We start from the raw sequence: 19705 nt of genomic DNA on the forward strand, positions 1-19705 counted from the left end.
TCCTGGACAATTGGGGCTCATTCTGGGGTAGGTGGGACCTCTACAAATGGGATGGTCTACACCTGGACCAGAGGGGTAACAATATCCTGGGGGGGGGGAAATTTGCTAATGCTCTTCGGGAGGGTTTAAATTAGTTCAGCAGGGGATTGGGAACCTGAATTGTAGTTCCAGTATACAGGAGGATGAGAGTAGTGAGGTCATGAGTAAGGTTTCAAAGTTGCAGGAGTGTACCGGCAGGCAGGAAGGTGGTTTAAAGTATGTCTTCTTCAATGCCAGGAGCATCCGGAATAAGGTGGGTGAACTTGAGGCATGGGTTGGTACGTGGGACTTTGATGTTGTGGCCATTTCGGAGATGTGGATAGAGCAGGGACAGGAATGGTTGTTGCGGGTGCCTGGGTTTAGATATTTCAGTAAGTTCAGGGAAGGTGGTAAAAGAGGGGAAGTTGTGGCATTGTTAGTCAAGGACAGTATTACGGTGGCAGAAAGGAAGTTTGATGAGGACTCGTCTACTGAGGTAGATTGGGCTGAGGTTAGAAACAGGAAAGGAGAGGTCACCCTGTTAGGGGTTTTCTATAGGCCTCCTAAAAATTCCAGAGATGTAGAGGAAAGGATTGCAAAGATGATTCTGGATCGGAGCGAAAGCAACAGGGTAGTTGTTATGGGGGACTTTAACTTTCCAAATATTGACTGGAAAAGTTATAGTTTGAGTACTTTAGATGGGTCCGTTTTTGTCCAATGTGTGCAGGAGGGTTTCCTAACACAGTATGTAGATAGGCCAACGAGAGGCGAGGCCATATTGGATTTTGTACTGGGTAATGAACCAGGACAGGTGTTAGATTTGGAGATAGGTGAGCACTTTGGTGATAGTGACCACAATTCGATTACGTTTACTTTAGCGATGGAAAGGGATAGGTATATACCGCAGGGCAAGAGTTATATCTGGGGGAAAGGCAATTATGATGCGATGAGGCATGACTTGGGATGTATGGGATGGAGAGGAAAACTGCAGGGGATGGGCACAATGGAAATGTGGAGCTTGGTCAAGGAACAGCTACTGCGTGTCCTTGATAAGTATGTACCTGTCAGGCAGGGAGGAAGTGGTTGAGCGAGGGAGCCGTGGTTTACTAAAGCAGTTGAAACACTTGTCAAGAGGAATAAAGAGGCTTATGTAAAGATGAGACGAGAAGGTTCAGTTAGGGTGCTCGAGAGATACAGGTTAGCTAGGAAGGACCTAAAGAGAGAGCTAAGAAGAGGCAGGAGGGGACATGAGAAGTCTTTGGCAGGTAGGATCAAGGATAACCCTAAAGCTTTCTATAGATATGTCAGGAATAAAAGAATGACTAGGGCAAGAGTAGGGCCAGTCAAGGACAGTAGTGGGAAGTTGTGCGTGGAGTCCGAGGAGATAGGAGAGGTGCTAAATGAATATTTTTCGTCAGTATTCACACAGGAAAAATACCATGTTGTCGAGAAAACTGTGATTCAGTCTACTAGACTAGAACGGCTTGAGGTTCATAAGGAGGAGGTGTTAGCAATTCTGGAAAGTGTGAAAATAGATAAGTCCCCTGGGCCAGATGGGATTTATCCTAGGATTCTCTGGGAAGCTAGGGAGGAGATTGCTGAACCTTTGACTTTGATCTTTAAGTCATCTTTGTCTACAGGAATAGTGCCAGAAGACTGGAGGATAGCAAATGTTGTCCCCTTGTTCAAGAAGGGGAGTAGAGACAGTCCCGGTAACTATAGACCAGTGAGCCTTACTTCTGTTGTGGGCAAAGTCTTGGAAAGGTTTATAAGAGATAGGATGTATAATCATCTGGAAAGGAATAATTTGATTAGAGATAGTCGACACGATTTTGTGAAGGGTAGGTCGTGCCTCTCAAACCTTATTGAGTTCTTTGAGAAGGTGACCAAACAGGTGGATGAGGGTAAAGCAGTTGATGTGGTGTATATGGATTTTAGTCAAGCGTTTGACAAGGTTCCCCATGGTAGGCTATTGCAGAAAATTTGGAGGCATGGGATTCAGGGTGATTCAGCAGTTTGGATCAGAAATTGGCTAGCTGGAAGAAGACAAAGTGTGGTGGTTGATGGGAAATGTTTAGACTGGAGTCCAGTTACTAGTGGTGTCCCACAAGGATCTGTTTTGGGGCCACTGCTGTTTGTCATTTTTATAAATGACCTGGAGGAGAGCGTAGAAGGATGGGTGAGTAAATGTGCAGATGCCACTTAAGTCGGTGGAGTTGTGGACAGTGCGGAAGGATGTTACAAGTTACAGAGGGACATAGATAAGCTGCAGCTCTGGTCTGAGAGGTGGCAAGTGGAGTTTAATGCAGAAAAGTGTGAGATGATTCATTTTGGAAGGAATAACAGGAAGACAGAGTACTGGGCTAATGGGAAGATTCTTGGTAGTGTGGATGAGTAGAGAGATCTCGGTGTCCATGTACATAGATCCCTGAAAGTTGCCATCCAGGTTGAGAGGGTTGTTAAGAAGACGTACGGTGTGTTAGCTTTTATTGGTAGAGGGATTGAGTTTCAGAGCCATGAGGTCATGTTGCAGCTGTACAAAACTCTGGTGCGGCTGCATTTGGAGTATTGCGTGCAATTCTGGTCGCCGCATTATAGGAAGAATGTGGAAGCATTGGAAAGGGTACAGAGGAGATTTACCAGGATGTTGCCTGGTATGGACGGCATGGAAGGTCTTCTGAGGAAAGGCTGAGGGACTTCAGGCTGTTTTCGTTAGAGAGAAGAAGGTTAAGAGGTGACTTAATTGAGGCATGCAAGATGATCAGAGGATTAGCTAGGGTGGACAGTGAGAGCCTTTTACCTCAGATGGTGATGTCTAGCACGAGGGGACATAGCTTTAAATTGAGGGGAGATAGATACAGGACAGATGTCAGAGGTAGGTTCTTTACTCAGAGAGTAGTAAGAGCATGGAATGCCCTGCCTGCAACAGTAGTGGACTCGCCAACACTAAACGCATTCAAACGGTCATTGGATAGACATATGGACGGTAAGGGAATAGTGTAGATGGGCTTTAGAGTGGTTTCACAGGTCAGCGCAACATCGAGGGCCGAAAGGCCTGTACTGCGCTGTTATGTTCTATGAATGAGGCTGCTGTTGATTCCATGATGCCCAGCTCCTTTCTAAGCAGCTTATGGTGGCCGCTAACAGAATCTAGGTGACAATCGCAATTGTATTGACAGGTGGTAGGTAATATTTATTCCATTTAATTGCTTGTTGTGGCCGTCCATATCAAGAGAAAACTCAACCATCTCTGATCTTAAACAGCACTATCAAATCTCAACATCTTGGGGAGCTGACATGAGATGAATTGAACCAGCACTGTGGCCATACAAGAGCAGTGCAGAGGCTGACCACCCTGCCTCACCACCTGATCCAGGCTCCAGTATGATGTATTCCTCCTCACTTGGATGGATATTGTGACAATAACACTTGGGAAGTGTATATGCTTAATTGTTGCCTTTATCATTGAACTTAATATTTATCCCTTTCACTAATGCCAGTGTCTGCTGTGTCTGCAGCATGTACAAGACACACTATGACAACTGACCACTTTTATCTGTCAATAATTGATCAGGACCGTTCTGATAAGGCCAGCAAGTTGTAGAGGTCTCGTCTGATCCAGGCCAACCATCATTCTGACTAGGAAGTCTCTATTTTTCCATTGTTGCTGTTTCAAAATCCTGTAATTGCATACCTGCTACTCTCGCAGCCAGACCATTACCACAGGAATTTCTGCATGGTAGCAAATTGCCACACTTGAACCCAACTTATTTAAATACGAGACTAGATTCAGCACGGACAAGCAGCTTCTCTGATCTGTAAGTTGATCGTTATGTAAGTAATTACCATTCTTGCTGTGGGCCTTGACCACTGTTGGACACGTGGAATGTTACCAGCCTACACCTTGCAGGTTTTCCAATGTGTGCCAATTTCAACCAATCCTATATTGGTGGAGTCTCCCTAATTCTTTCTCACTATGAAAGTCTTATGGACACTAGAAAATGTAAATTGTATTTGAGTAAATTGTGTTTGTGGGTGTAAGGAATAAGCTGTGACTAAGCTTAAAATGTTTTCTGTTTGTGCATTTGATAAGGGGAAACCTGGATCTAGTTTCATTTTTGAATGAAGAAAGCAGGCCTGAGGCTTCATTTGTATATTTGCAATTTTAAAAAGGATTGACAACTCTTAAAATAGAAAAAAGAACTTGCAAGGGGCCTACAGAGGCAGAAGAAACAAGTTCAGTTAGAAGAAGGTGACCCAGCAGAAAACACCAGTTCACAGAAACTGTTAGAACAAGCAGGACGTGAAATGGGACAGAGAACAAGACCCAAACTAAAGAAGATGGCTCCAAAAGCAAAGGGATAGACAGGAAAAAGTTCCTAAGACAGCTAGGACGAGGAACAAGGGCAGGGATCGTGAACAGATCCAGTTCAGTGAAGCTAAGAGTGAGGAGCAGCTGCAAGCCCCAAGATCAAAAGGTTAGTAACGGCCCAAGGGAGCCGAAGAGGGAAAGTGGAGGACCAGGAAAATAGATCCAGACAGCAGAGCATTAACATAGTGCGTCTGCCGGAGGGCATAGAGGGCAGAGACCCAACTGGCTACATCACCCAAATGATGGGCAAGCTAGTGGGAAAGGAGGTATTCCCAATCCCACCAGAAATAGACAGGGTGCACAGGTCTCTCCGACACCAGCCCAGAGCCGGGGACCAGCCCAGAGCAATGCAATGGGGGGGGGGGGGAGTGGAGTGAGGTAAATGAGGGCGAGGAAAGCAAACAGGAGGGCGAGACAAGGGCCAGTAGGAGAGAGGTTGAACTGGGCAAATACTGGGAGGAGGACCACCGTAAAGCGAGGAGGGCAGGAAAGGAGGAGGGCTGCGGCGCCCCTCTCAGGGGAGGGGGTGCATGTGGCACAAGATGGGGAGGGGGGGGGACAAAGGGACAGGGGCTGGGGGGGACGACGACGAGTCTGGGGGAGAACACAGAACAAAAGAGAAGGGTGAGATAGTGAAGCAGTACAGACATAGGCCTTGGCGGGCATGGAGCAGGGCGAGGAACCAAGAGGGCGCCGCAAACAGCCACTCGAGAGGGCGTCAGGGCGCAGAGAGACCCCGGGGCGCACCCACGTGGCATACACACAGCTGGTGGCCACATTGGGTACCCCCTGGGTGAAGGGAAACCCCTGAGCGCTGGGGCCCAACCCCATGGTGAGAGCGGTGACCCTGGCCATTTTGGATGGCCCCCTAGCAAAGGGAAACCCCCTAGTGCAGGGCACGTCCAGGTACGTATGGTTGATCCCACAGGACCGGGGGGGCCTAAAACCCCCTATCAGGATTGTTACCTGGAATGTAAGGGGACTCAATGGCCCAGTGAAAAGATCCAGAGTGTTGGCCCACCCAAGATGCCTAAAAGCAGATATAATCTACTTACAGGAGACGCACCTGAGGGAGAAGGACTGACTGCTTGTAAGGAAGGGCTGGGTGGGACAGACGTACCACTCGTGCTACGGGACGAGGCGAGGGGGGTAGCAATATTAATTAGCAAAAGGACGAGGTTTATGGGAGCCAAGACCGTTACGGACCCAGGGGGAAGGTACGTCATGGTCAGCGGTGTCCTGGAAGGGGCACCGGTCGTACTGCTAAATGTGTACGCTCCCAACTTGGACGACTCAGAATTCCTAAAGAAGTTAATGGGCAGCACGGTAGCATGGTGGTTAGTATAAATGCTTCACAGCTCCAGGGTTCCAGGTTTGATTCCCGGCTGGGTCACTGTCTGTGTGGAGTCTGCACGTCCTCCCCGTGTGTGCGTGGGTTTCCTCCCACAGTCCAAAGATGTGCGGGTTAGGTGGATTGGCCATGCTAAATTGCCCGTAGTGTCCTAAAAAGTAAGGTTAAGAGGTGGGGGGGGGGGGGGGGGGGGGGGGGGGTGGTGGTGGTGTTGGGTTACGGGTATAGGGTGGATACGTGGGTTTGAGTAGGGTGATCATTGTTCGGCACAACATCGAGGGCCGAAGGGCCTGTTCTGTGCTGTACTGTTTTATGTTCTAAGACCATGGCGGAAATCTGTGCTGTACTGTTCTATGTTCTATCATTTCCCGTGTTGTGGAATCTAGGGCTAGGGGAAATCGTCTAAAAATTAGAGCTGGGCCTCTCGGGAGTGAAATTATGAATAATTTCTAGAGGCAAAGGATGGTAGTTTAAAACTATCATCCATAAAAACAATTGATGCTGAGTCAGCTATTAATTTTGAATCTGAGATCGATGGATTTCTGCTAACAAAAGATATTCCGGGATACAGGGCAAAGGTCTAACTCGTGTTCCTATGCTCCTAAGTGAAACAATTTTAGAGTAGGCTTAATGAATTTATTGATTTTACTGAGGCTGGATGGATGTTCCTGTACATGTAGATTTAGACTTGGGCAGAGGGAGCCTGATCTCAATTTGCTGAAGCCACCAAAACAGGTTGTTGGTCAACAGAGAGGAGGACTGTACAAGTAGAATGATTGGAGGCAGCAGATGCTGTTTCATGTGAATTAATGCAAAGTAATGATTTTGAAAGAGGAAATGGAGAGGAATTTATGCTGGGTTAACTCTGTGTGAGTGAGCCTAAACCTCAATTATTCAATTTATAATTCCCTGAGGGTAATATTGTATTTGGTGCTTGACCTCAACTGTTTCTGATTGATGCAAGTGTCTAGTGTTTGGAAATGCAGTGTAAATTAATCAGTATGACACCAGGTCACTGAGGAGAAGAGGCTGATGAAACAGCCACTTTTTAGGATTTTGTAAGCATACCTCAAGTGAGGAGATGGACAAATTGCTTTTAAATATTGGGTCTTGAAAGAAAACTTTTCAAGTAAATTTTATTCAGTTTAAAAATAAGAACTGAACTCTATGAAAGGCTTTAACATGCTTGCTCCCACTCCCATGAAATTGCTGAGGACCCCCTCCCTGGTCAGCACACTGGCTGGCATAGTAACTTGTTCCCCTCAATACTGTCACCTCCCTTTCAAAACTGACATCATATTACCCTTCTCCAAAAAAATAACTGTCGTTCAGTCTCAACTCCCATGTTTCTGTCCTTGTCACAGATCTGAAACAGTATGAACTGAAGTCTCATAAGACCTCATTTGACTTTGTGCATTATCTATCCTCATGTTCAAATCCCTCCATGGCCTTACAAGCAGCTCCCTAATTCTGTTATCTCCTCTAGCCTGCATATCTAGCCCCACAAACCTTGTTACTGAGAGTCTGGCCCTTTTGCTTCACTGCCTCTTTTGTCCTCCCAATGTTGTCCTGCCTCCAGCCATCTAAACTCAAAAGTTTTCCTCAAAGATGTCTTTTTTTTAAAAAAAAGAACATGTTTGTGCTTTTGGTCATTGCTCAATGTCTACTCCATCAGCCTCTTTTTTGTTTCATGAGCCCTCTGTGAAACATCTTGGATTATATTTCTACATTAATGATGTATGAATGCAAGTTGTACATTTTTTATCAAGAAGTATGACCAAGAAGTTTTAATCTAAAAATATTCTTCTGATTTATGAGGCGGTGTCAAAAAAGCCATTTTGGCCTGGAATCTGATTGCAGAAAAATTGATGCTTCCTAGTATGGTGACCCAACTGCTCATAGAATTTATAGAATTTACAGTGCAGAAGGAGGCCATTCGGCCCATCGAGTCAGCACCGGCTCTTGGAAAGAGCACCCTACCCACGGTCAACACTTCCACCCTATCCCCATAACCCAGTAACCCCACCCAACACTAAGGGCAATTTTGGACACTAAGGGCAATTTTGGACACTAAGGGCAATTTATCATGGCCAATCCACCTAACCACATCTTTGGACTGTGGGAGGAAACCAGAGCACCCGGAGGAAACCCACGCACACACGGGGAGGATGTGCAGACTCCGCACAGACAGTGACCCAAGCCGGAATCGAACCTGGGACTCTGGAGCTGTGAAGAGATTGTGCTATCCACAATGCTACCGTGCTGCTCGTAATTGTTTAATTTGTTTTTCCTTGAGTCAAACTTTTCTGCATTGACTGGGAACTACTGTAAGACACCTCCTGGTAATCTTGGTTTACCCCTTGTTTATTCCCATTATTTTGGTTTGGCTTTTATAATTTTTGTAACTGGACAATTACTGGGACTTTGTCTTTTAATTTTTAAGGAAAGGATCCAGCGGCATTGGTGATGACTGATCTTTATGAACTGGGCTGTCGGCTAATGAGCTGTTTACTTTGCTGGGCTCTTGATTGATGGTGCTAATTGATAACCATTCCAGAATGTTCTGCCAGAGACAGGAAGGGGTCATCTGGTTTTTAGTTTCATTTTGATCAAGAAGCTAGGGGGTCTAAGCCCTGATCTTTATCTCTTACCTGATGGACACCGTCTAAAGCTAAGAGCCCATGGTGTTCAGGGTAAGATCCTGGCATGGATAGAGGATTGGCTGACTGGCAGAAGGCAGAGAGTGGGGATAAAGGCGTCTTTTTCAGGATGGCAGCCCACACTAGTTGTGTGCCTCAGGTGTCAGTGCTGGGATCACAACTTTTCACAATATACATTAATGATCTGGAAGAAGGTACTGAAGGCACTGTTGCTAAGTTTCCAGATGATACAAAGATCTGTAGAGGGGCAGGTAGTATTGAGGAAGCAAGGGGACTGCAGAATTACTTGGACAAGCTAGGAGAGTGGGCAATGAAGTGGCAAATGAAATACAATGTGGAAAAGTGAAGTTATGCACTTTGGAAGGAGGAATTTAGTCATAGACCATTTTCTAAACGGGGAAATGTTTTGGGAGTCCTTGTTCACGATTCTCTTAAGATTAATGTGCAGTTTCAGTCGGCAGTTAAGAAGGCAAATGCAATGTTAGCATTCATGTCAAGAGGGCTAGAATACAAGACCAGGGATGTGCTTCTGAGGCTGTATATGCCTCTGGTCAGACCCCATTTGGCTAATTGTGAGCAGTTTTGGGCCCCGTATCTGAAGAAGGATGTGCTGGCCTTGGAAAGGGTCCAGAGGAAGTTCACAAGAATGATCCCTGGAATGAAGAACTTGTTGTATGAGGAACGGTTGAGGAATCTGGGTCTGTACTCGTTGGGAGTTTAGAAGGATGACAAGGGATCTTATTGAAACTTACAAGATACTGCGAGGCCTGGATAGAGTGGACGTAGAGAGTATGTTTCCACTTGTAGGAACAACTAGAACCAGAGGACACCATCTCAGATGAAAGGGACAATCCTTTAAAACAGATGAGGAGGAATTTCTTCAGCCAGAGGGTGGTGAATCTGTGGAACACTTTGCTGCAGAAGGCTGTGGAGGCCAATTCGCTGAGTGTCTTTAAGACAGAGATAGATAGGTTCTTGATTAATAAGGGGATCAGGGGTTATGGGGAGAAGGCAGGAGAATGGGGATGAGAAAATATCAGCCATGATTGAATGGCGGAGCAGACCCGATGAGCCGAGTGGCCTAATTCTGCTCCTATGCCTTATGGTCTTATAAATGTTCAAAGTAAAGACCTTTCTCTCTCTATAGCAAGGAAGTTCAGGACAGCAACAGCTCAGGCAGGGCCTGTCGTTTGAAGAAGCATCTTTAAAACCTTGAGGGGAGCTCTCTTTTTCCTCAAGAAAGCTAGGGGACATATTGGTGGAGTTGGAAACAAATAGGAATTGCACAGTTCTGAGGCAGATCTTCTGAGTGAAGGCCTAGGTTGATAAAAGTGAAAGTGACTCTCCAGAGGGAATCCCACAATCTGGTTGTTCAGATTGAATGTTCCAGCCAGACGATCCTCGTTAGCCATCCAACCGTTGGTTCTCAATCTGTGTCCTGGAAGAACAGTCAGGTGAAAAATCAATGTCAGCATCTGAAGCAAGGGCACTTCTCTACCACCTCACATGAATCCTCTTTTACTTTTGACCTCCCCCTCCCTTTGCATGTATATGTTGTGTGTGTGTTCAGGTAGAGAGTGGGATGGTAAAAGGAGGGGGGAGGGGCAGTAGTAGATTAGCTGACTGTTGGTCTAGAATATTTATTGCATGTCTTATCCCTATTGTTATAAATATAGTGTTTTACTTACAAATCTGGTGCCTGTTGGTCATTGGAGCAGTCAAGCACCAAAGATCTTAGAAACTTTGTACGAACCCTCGTTAAATTCTTTGTGTTGAGACTCTGGGGCCTGTGGGGCTGGAATTGACCATGCCCTAGCCCAGAGTGTCATAACACTGCAGAAATCCCATGGCTTCTGCAGTTTTCTGGGATTTGGAGGCCCTAAATGTAATGTTTTATGAGGCCTAAGATATATAATCAATATATTAGGCCTTGTCAATAAGTGATATTGTAAGAACAAAATCTGTTTCAGATATAAGAGATTTATGCTCTTTCTTTTCAGTTCTTTCCACTTAATCTAACAATTTAAAGCAAAATTGTGCTAGAATTGTTGCTTAAATCAATGCAATTACAGAGCCCTATACCTGTACTCTACTGTTATGGCTGGGACTGTGGGCCAGTATTCCCATGTTGTTCTGGATGGGACTGTGCCAGTATTCCTGTGTTTTGGGTGAGACTGTTTGCCAGTACTGCCTGTGTTAGTATGGGACTGCATACCAGTATTCCCATGTTGGTGTGGGACTGTGTGCCAGTATTCCCGTGTTTGTAGGGAACTGTGTGCCAGTATTCCCCTGTTGGTATGGGACTGTGTGCCAGTATTCCCATGTTGGTATGAGACTGTGTGCCAGTATTCCCATGTTGGTATGGGACTGTGTGCCAGTATTCCCCTGTTGGTATGGGACTGTGTGCCAGTATTCCCCTGTTGGTATGGGACTGTGTGCCAGTATTCCCATGTTGGTATGGGACTGTGTGCCAGTATTCCCATGTTGGTATGGGACTGTGTGCCAGTATTCCCATGTTGGTATGGGACTGTGTGCCAGTATTCCCCTGTTGGTATGGGACTGTGTGCCAGTATTCCCGTGTTTGTAGGGAACTGTGTGCCAGTATTCCCCTGTTGGTATGGGACTGTGTGCCAGTATTCCCGTGTTTGTAGGGAACTGTGTGCCAGTATTCCCCTGTTGGTATGGGACTGTGTGCCAGTATTCCCGTGTTTGTAGGGAACTGTGTGCCAGTATTCCCCTGTTGGTATGGGACTGCGTACCAGTATTCCCATGTTGGTATGGGACTGTGTGCCAGTATTCCCGTGTTGGTATGGGACTGTGTGCCAGTATTCCCCTGTTGGTGTGGGACTGTGTGCCAGTATTCCCCTGTTGGTATGGGACTGTGTGCCAGTATTCCCATGTTGGTATGGGACTGTGTGCCAGTATTCCCGTGTTGGTATGGGACTGTGTGCCAGTATTCCCATGTTGGTATGGGACTGCGTACCAGTATTCCCATGTTGGTATGGGACTGTGTGCCAGTATTCGCGTGTTGGTATGGGACTGTGTGCCAGTATTCCCATGTTGGTATGGGACTGTGTGCCAGTATTCCCATGTTGGTATGGGACTGCGTACCAGTATTCTCGTGTTGGTATGGGACTGTGTGCCAGTATTCCCCTGTTGTTAATATGGAGTCGTAAAATACGTACAGTGCAGAAGCAGGTCATTTGGTCCATCGAGTCTGCACCGACAATCCGAAAGAGCACTATACCTAGGCCCACTCCCCCACCCTATCCCGTAACGCAGAAACCCCAATTAAACTAAGGGCAATTTAGTATGGCCTACCCACCTAACCTGCACATCTCTTGACTGGGAGGAAACCGAAGAACCTGAGGAAACTCATACAGATACGAGGAGAAAGTACAAACTCCACACACAGTCACCCAAGGTCAGAATCAAACTGACCAATGCTCTGTGAGGTAACAGTGCTAACAACTGCGCCACTATGCCGCCCTGGGATAAGACCATAAGACATAGGAGCAGAATTAGGCCACTCGGCCCATCGAGTCTGCTCCGCCATTCAGCCATGGCTGATATTTTCTCATCCCCATTCTCCCCATAACCCCTGATTTCCTTATTAATCATGAACCTATCTATCTCTGTCTCAAAGACACTCAATAGCCTCCACAGCCTTCTGCGGCAAAGTGTTCCCCAGATTCGCCACCCTCTGGCTGAAGAAATTCCTCCTCATCTCTGTTTTAAAGGGTTGTCCCTTTAGTCTGAGATTGTGTCCTCTGGTTCTAGTTTTTCCTACAAGTGGAAACATCCTCTCCACGTCCACTCTCTCCAGGCCTCGCAGTATCCTGTAAGCTTCAATAAGATCCGCTGTCATCCTTCTAAACTCCCAATGAGTACAGACCCTCAAATGTTCCTCATACGACAAGTTCTTCATTTCAGGGATCATTCTTGTGAACCTCCTCTGGACCCTTTCCAAGGCCGCACATCCTTCCTTGGATACAGGGCCCAAAACTGCTCACAATACTCCAAATGGGTCTGACCAGAGCCTTATACAGCCTCAGAAATACATCCCTGGTCTTGTATTCTCGCCCTCTTGACATGAATGCTAACATTGCATTTGCCTTCTGAAGTGCCGACTGAACCTGCACATTAACTTTAAGAGAACCGTGAACAAGGACTCCCTTTGTGCTTCTGATCTCCTAAGCATTTCCCCATTTAGAAAATAGCCTTTGCCTAAATTCCTCCTTCCAATGTGCATAACCTCACACTTTTCCACATTGTATTTCATTTGCCACTTCATTGCCCACTCTCCTAGCTTGTCCAAGTCCTTTTGCAGCTCCCTTGCTTCCTCAATACTGCCTGTCCCTGTATGGGTGGGACTGTGTACCAGTATTCCTGTGTTGGTATGGGTGGGACTGTGTGCCAGTATTCCTGTGTTGGTATGGTTGGGACTGTGTACCAGTATTCCTGTGTTGGTATGGTTGGGACTGTGTACCAGTATTCCTGTGTTGGTATGGTTGGGACTGTGTACCAGTATTCCTCTGTTGGTATGGCTGGAACTGTGTACCAGTACTCCTGTGTTGGCATGGGTGGGACTATGTACCAGTATTCCCATGTTGTTCAGGGTGGGACTGTATGCCAGTAATCCTGTGTTGGTATGGGTGGGACTGTGTACCAGTATTCCTGAGTTATTCAGGGTGGGGACTGTGTGCCAATATTCCTGTGTTATTCAGGGTGGGGACTGTGTGCCAATATTCCTGTGTTATTCAGGGTGGGACTGTGTGTCAATATTCCTGTGTTATTCAGGGTGGGGACTGTGTGCCAATATTCCTGTGTTATTCAGGGTGGGACTGTGTGCCAATATTCCTGTGTTATTCAGGGTAGGGACTGTGTGCCAATATTCCTGTGTTATTCAGGGTGGGACTGTGTGCCAGTATTCCTGTGTTATTCAGGGTGGGACCGTGTGTCAATATCCCTGTGTTATTCAGGGTGGGGACTGTGTGCCAGTATTCCTGTGTTATTCAGGGTGGGACTGTGTACCAGTATTCCTGTGTTATTCAGGGTGGGACTGTGTACCAGTATTCCTGTGTTGTTCAGGGTGGGACTGTGTATCGGTATTCCTGTCTTGGTATGGGTAGGACTGTGTATCGGTATTCCTGTGTTGGTATGGGTGGGACCGTGTACCAGTATTCCTGTGTTAAAGAACAAAGAAAATTACAGCACAGGAACAGGCCCTTCGTCCCTCCCAGCCTGCGCCGATCCAGATCCTTTATCTAAACCTGTTGCCCATTTACCAAGGTCTACTTCTGTTTGTTCCCCACCCGTTCATATATCTGTCCAGATGCATCTTAAATGATGCTATCATACCCACCTCTACCACCTCCGCTGGCAAAGCATTCCAGGCACCCACCACCCTCTGCGTAAAAAACTTTCCACACACATCTCCCTTAAACTTTCCCCCTCTCACCTTGAAATCGTGACCCCTTGTAACTGACACCCCCAATCTTGGAAAAAGCTTGTTGCTATCCACCCTGTCCATACCATTCATAATTTTGTAGACCTCAATCAGGTCTCCCCTCAACCTCCGTCTTTCCAACTAAAACAATCCTAATCTACTCAACCTTTCTTCATAGCTAGCACCCTCCATACCAGGTAACATCCTGTTGTTCAGGGTGAGACTGTGTGCCAGTATTCTTGTGTTGGCATGGGTGGGACTGTGTGCCAGTATTCCTGTGTTGGCATGGGTGGGACTGTGTGCCAGTATTCCTGTGTTGGCATGGGTGGGACTGTGTACCAATATTCCTGTGTTGTTCAGGGTGGGACTGTGTACCAGTATTCCTGTGTTGGTATGGGTGGCACTGTGTATTGGTATTCCTGTGTTGCTATCTGTCTGTCCACCAGTAGTCATAGGAACAGGAGTAGGCCATTCAGCCTGTCCCGTCATTCGGCGAGAGCACGGCTGATCTGTGGCCGTATTCCATATTAATTGCATTTGGCTCGTATCCTAATCCATCCATTTCAGATTTCAAATTAACAACTGTTCTAGCTTCAACTGCTGTTTGTGGGAAAGTGTTCCATGCCTCAACCACCCTTTGAGTGAATACATTCTTCCCTAACGTCTCTCCTGAATGGTCCAGCCCTAATGTCCCCTAATTTTAGAATCTGCAACCAGTGAAATAGGGTCTTTCCCTGTTAAAATCTTAAATACTTGGATCAGATCACCTCTTAACCTTCTAAATTTTACGAAAAAAGGCCTAATTTGTGTAATTTCTCCTTATAACTTGGCCCCTGTAATCCAGGTATAATTTTTGTAAACCCATGTTGGACTCCCCCAAGTCCACAATATCCTTCCTGAGGTGTGGTGCCCAGAGCTGCTCACAGTACTCCAAGTGGGGCCTAACCAGCGTTTAGTACAGCTGCAGTATAACTCCTGTTTCTTTATATTCCAATCTTTAGGTATAAAGCCCATTAGCTTTTTTGATTATTTTCTGCACTTGCTCCTGGCATTTTAAGGACTATGCATCTGAACCCCCAGGTCTCCTTGGACATCCACTCTACCAAATCCCTTCCATTTATAAAGTACTCTGCTCTATTCTTTTTTTGTCCAAAATTTTACCCTCTCATTTCTTTGCATTGAATTCCATCTGCCACAATTTTTCCCAATCTCCTCATCTGTCAATATCTCCTTGCAATGTTATGCTATCATCTCGGCCGTCTGAAATGCCACCTAACTTTGTGTCATCTGCAAATTTGGATATTACTTTGCGCCATTATCCAAATATGTGTGAATAAATGATCATTCCTGTGTTGGTATAGGTGGGACTGTATGCCAGTGCTCCCGGTTTGGTGTGGGTCAGAAGTTGTACCAGTATTCCTCTGTTGGTATGGGCCAGACTGTGTACCTCTTCATTCACCTGAGGAAGGAGCAGTGCTCCGAAAGCTAGTGTTTGAAACAAACATGTTGGACTTTAACCTGGTGTTGTAAGACTTCTTACTGTGCTCACCCCAGTCCAACGTCGGCATCTCCACATCATGGTATAGGCATAGATAGATACATAGAACATACAATGCAGAAGGAGTACACTGGTGCGACTGTGTACCAGTATTCCTGTGTTGGTGCGGAAGGATTGGTAACCAGTATTTACTTATTGGTATGGGTGGGACTGTGTACCAGTAATCCCATGTTGGGATGGGTATGAGGCCATTGAGTCTGCACCGACCCACTTAAGCCCTCACTTCCACTCTATCCCCGTAACCCAGTAACCCTTCCTAAACTTTTTGGACACTGAGGGCAATTTATCATGGCCAATCCACCTAATCTGCACGTCTTTGGACTGTGGGAGGAACCGGAGCACCCGGAGGAAACCCACGAAGACACGGGGAGAGTGTGCAGATACCGCACACAGTTACCCAGTGGGGAATCGAACCTGGCGCTGTGAAGCCACAGTGCTATCCACTTGTGCTACCGTGCTGCCCCGTATGGGACCGCTGCCCAGTATGTGTCAGAGTTTGTACCAGTGCTTCTGTGTTGGTATGGTTCAGAGTTTGGACCAGTACTCCTGTATTGGTATGGGTCGGGGTTCTACTAGTAATCCTGTGTTGGTATGGGCCAGACTGTTTACCAGTACTCCCATGTTGGTATGAGTCCGACTGTGTGCCAGTACTCACGTGTTGCTATGGGTCAGACTTTGTGCCAGTATTCCTGTGTAGCTATGGGTCAGATTGTGTATCAGTACTCCCATGTTGGAATGGGTTAGACTTTGTACCAGTACTCCCACGTTGGTATAGGTAGGGCAGTGTACCAGTACTCCTGTGTTGCTAGGACTATATACCAGTATTCCTGTGTAGGTATGGGTGCGACTGTGTACCAGTATTCCTGTGTTGGTGTTGCTAGGACTGTGTACCAGTATTCCTGTGTTGGTGTTGCTAGGACTGTGTACCAGTATTCCTGTGTTGGTGTTGCTAGGACTGTGTACCAGTATTCCTGTGTTGGTGCGGAAGGACTGGTAACCAGTATTTACTTATTGGTATGGGTGGGACTGTGTACCAGTAATCCCATGTTGGGATGGGTATGAGTGAGCCAATGTACCAGTATTCCTGTGTTGGCAGGACTATGTACCAGTATCCTGGTGGTGGTATGGGTGGTACTGTGAGCAAGTATTCCTGTGTTGGTATGGTTGGTATCGTGTACCACTATTCCTGTGTTGGTATCGTGTACCAGTATTCCTGTGTTGGCATTGATAGGACTATATACCAGTATTCCTGTGTTGGTAGGACTATGCACCAGTATTCCTGTGTTGGTAGGACTATGTACCAGTATTCCTGAGTTGGTATTGATAGGACTATATACCAGTATTCCTGTGTTGGTAGGACTATGTGCCAGTATTCCGGTGTTGGTATTGATAGGACTCTGTACCAGTATTCCTGTGTTGGTAGGACTATGTACCAGTATTCCTGTGTTGGTAGGACTATGTACCAGTATTCCTGTGTTGGTAGGACTATGTACCAGTATTCCTGTGTTGGTAGGACTATGTACCAGTATTCCTGTGTTGGTAGGACTATGTACCAGTATTCCTGTGTTGGTAGGACTATGTACCAGTATTCCTGTGTTGGTAGGACTATGTACCAGTATTCCTGTGTTGGTATTGATAGGACTATATACCAGTATTCCTGTGTTGGTATTGATAGGACTCTGTACCAGTATTCCTGTGTTGGTAGGACTCTGTACCAGTATTCCTGTGTTGGTAGGACTCTGTACCAGTATTCCTGTGTTGGTAGGACTATGTACCAGTATTCCTGTGTTGGTAGGACTCTGTACCAGTATTCCTGTGTTGGTAGGACTATGTACCAGTATTCCTGTGTTGGTAGGACTATGTACCAGTATTCCAGTGTTGGTAGGACTATGTACCAGTATTCCAGTGTTGGTAGGACTATGTACCAGTATTCCTGTGTTGGTATTGATAGGTCTATGTACCAGTATTCCTGTGTTGGTAGGACTATATACCCGTATTCCTGTGTTGGTAGGACTATGTACCAGTATTCCTGTGTTGGTAGGACTCTGTACCAGTATTCCTGTGTTGATAGGACTATATACCAGTATTCCTGTGTTGGTTTTGATAGGACTATGTACCAGTATTCCTGTGTTGGTATTGATAGGACAATATACCAGTATTCCTGTGTTGATAGGTCTATGTACCAGTATTCCTGTGTTGGTAGGACTATGTACCAGTATTCCTGTGTTGATAGGTCTATGTACCAGTATTCCTGTGTTGGTAGGACTATGTACCAGTATTCCTGTGTTGATAGGTCTATGTACCAGTATTCCTGTGTTGGTAGGACTATGTACCAGTATTCCTGTGTTGGTAGGACTATGTACCAGTATTCCTGTGTTGATAGGTCTATGTACCAGTATTCCTGTGTTGGTATTGATAGGTCTATGTACCAGTATTCCTGTGTTGGTAGAACTATGTACCAGTATTCCTGTGTTGGTAGGACTATGTACCAGTATTCCTGTGTTGGTATTGATAGGACTCTGTACCAGTATTCCTGTGTTGGTAGAACTATGTACCAGTATTCCTGTGTTGGTAGAACTATGTACCAGTATTCCTGTGTTGGTAGAACTATGTACCAGTATTCCTGTGTTGGTAGAACTATGTACCAGTATTCCTGTGTTGGTAGAACTATGTACCAGTATTCCTGTGTTGGTAGAACTATGTACCAGTATTCCTGTGTTGGTAGGACTATGTATCAGTATTCCTGTGTTGGTAGAACTATGTACCAGTATTCCTGTGTTGCTAGGACTATGTACCAGTATTCCTGTGTTGGTAGGACTATGTACCAGTATTCCTGTGTTGCTAGGACTATGTACCAGTATTCCTGTGTTGATATGGGTCGGATAGTGTACCAGTATTCCTGTGTTGGTAGGACTATATAACCAGTAATCCTGTGTAGATGTGGGTGGGACTGTGTGCCAATATTTCCTGTGTAGATATAGATCATGGATCATGGATCATAGAACAGCACAGAACAGGCCCTTCGGCCCTCGATGTTGTGCCGAGCAATGATCACCCTACTCAAACCCACGTATCCACCCTATACCCGTAACCCAACAACCCCCCCCTTAACCTTACTTTTTAGGACACTACGGGCAATTTAGCATGGCCAATCCACCTAACCCGCACATCTTTGGACTGTGGGAGGAAACCGGAGCACCCGGAGGAAACCCACGCACACACGGGGAGGACGTGCAGACTCCACACAGACAGTGACCCAGCCGGGAATCGAACCTGGGACCCTGGCGCTGTGAAGCATTTATGCTAACCACCATGCTACCGTGCTGCCCCATGCTATCCTTCTTTCTGCTGTCAACTGAATCCAATGGGTGGGACTGTGTATCAATATTTCCTGTGTGGATATGGGTGGGACTGTGTACCAATATTTCCTCTCTACCAGTATTCGCGTGTTGTGGATGAGACCGTGTCCCAATATTCTTGTGTTATTACGGTGGGACTGTGCCAATGTTCCCATGTTGGCGTGGTTCTTGCATTGCATTAGGTCAGACTATGTTCCAGTATTCCTGTGTAGATATGGGTGGGACCGTGTCCCAGTATTCCTGTGTAAATATGGGCAAGACCAGAAGACACAGGAGGAGAATTAGGCCACTCAGCCCATCGGATCTGCTCCGTCATTAAATCATGGCTGATATTTTTCTCATCCCCATTCTCTTGCCTTCTCCCCATAATCCCTGATCCCTTTATTAATCAAGAACCTATCCATCTCTGTCTTAAAGACACTCTCTAGTAAGTTGGCCTCCATAGCCTTCTGCGGCAAAGAGTTCTGCAGATTCACCACCCTCTGGCTGATGAAATTCCTCCTCATCTCTATTTTAAAGGTTCGTCCCTTTAGTCTGAGATTGTGTCCTCTGTTTCTAGTTTTTCCTACAAGTGGAAACATCTTCTCCACGTCCATTCTATCCAGGCCTCGCAGTATCCTGTATGTTTCAATAAGATCCCACCTCATCCTTCTAAACTCCAACGAGTACAGACCCAGAGTCCTCAACCGTTCTTCATACGACAAGCTCTTCATTCCAGAGATCATTCTTGTGAACCTTGCCTGGACCCTTTCCAAGGCCAGCACATCCTCCTTCGATTTGGGCCCAAAACTGCTCACAATACTCCAAATGGTTTCTGACCAGAGACTTGTCTAGCCTCAGATGTACATCCCAGGTCTTGTATTCTAGCCCTCTCCATATTAATGGTAACATTACATTTGCCTTCTTAACTGTCGACTGAACCTGCACGTTAGCCTTAA

The 19705-nt window shown here is 46.2% G+C and overlaps 1 protein-coding gene across 1 annotated transcript in view; it reads left to right on the top strand.

Annotated features, from left to right (window-relative positions):
• The first annotated feature begins 16769 nt into the window (after nt 1-16769).
• Nucleotides 16770-19705, top strand: part of LOC119973775 (NCK-interacting protein with SH3 domain-like) — a 226907-nt gene continuing 223971 nt past the window's right edge. The window contains exons 1-2 of the mRNA XM_038812198.1: nt 16770-17359; nt 17642-18315. Coding sequence (XP_038668126.1) covers nt 16770-17359; nt 17642-18315 — 1264 coding nt within the window. The remainder of the gene's footprint in view (nt 17360-17641; nt 18316-19705) is intronic.

Source organism: Scyliorhinus canicula, chromosome 11, assembly GCF_902713615.1.
Source record: "Scyliorhinus canicula chromosome 11, sScyCan1.1, whole genome shotgun sequence".
In the NCBI taxonomy this organism is placed as follows: domain Eukaryota; kingdom Metazoa; phylum Chordata; class Chondrichthyes; order Carcharhiniformes; family Scyliorhinidae; genus Scyliorhinus; species Scyliorhinus canicula.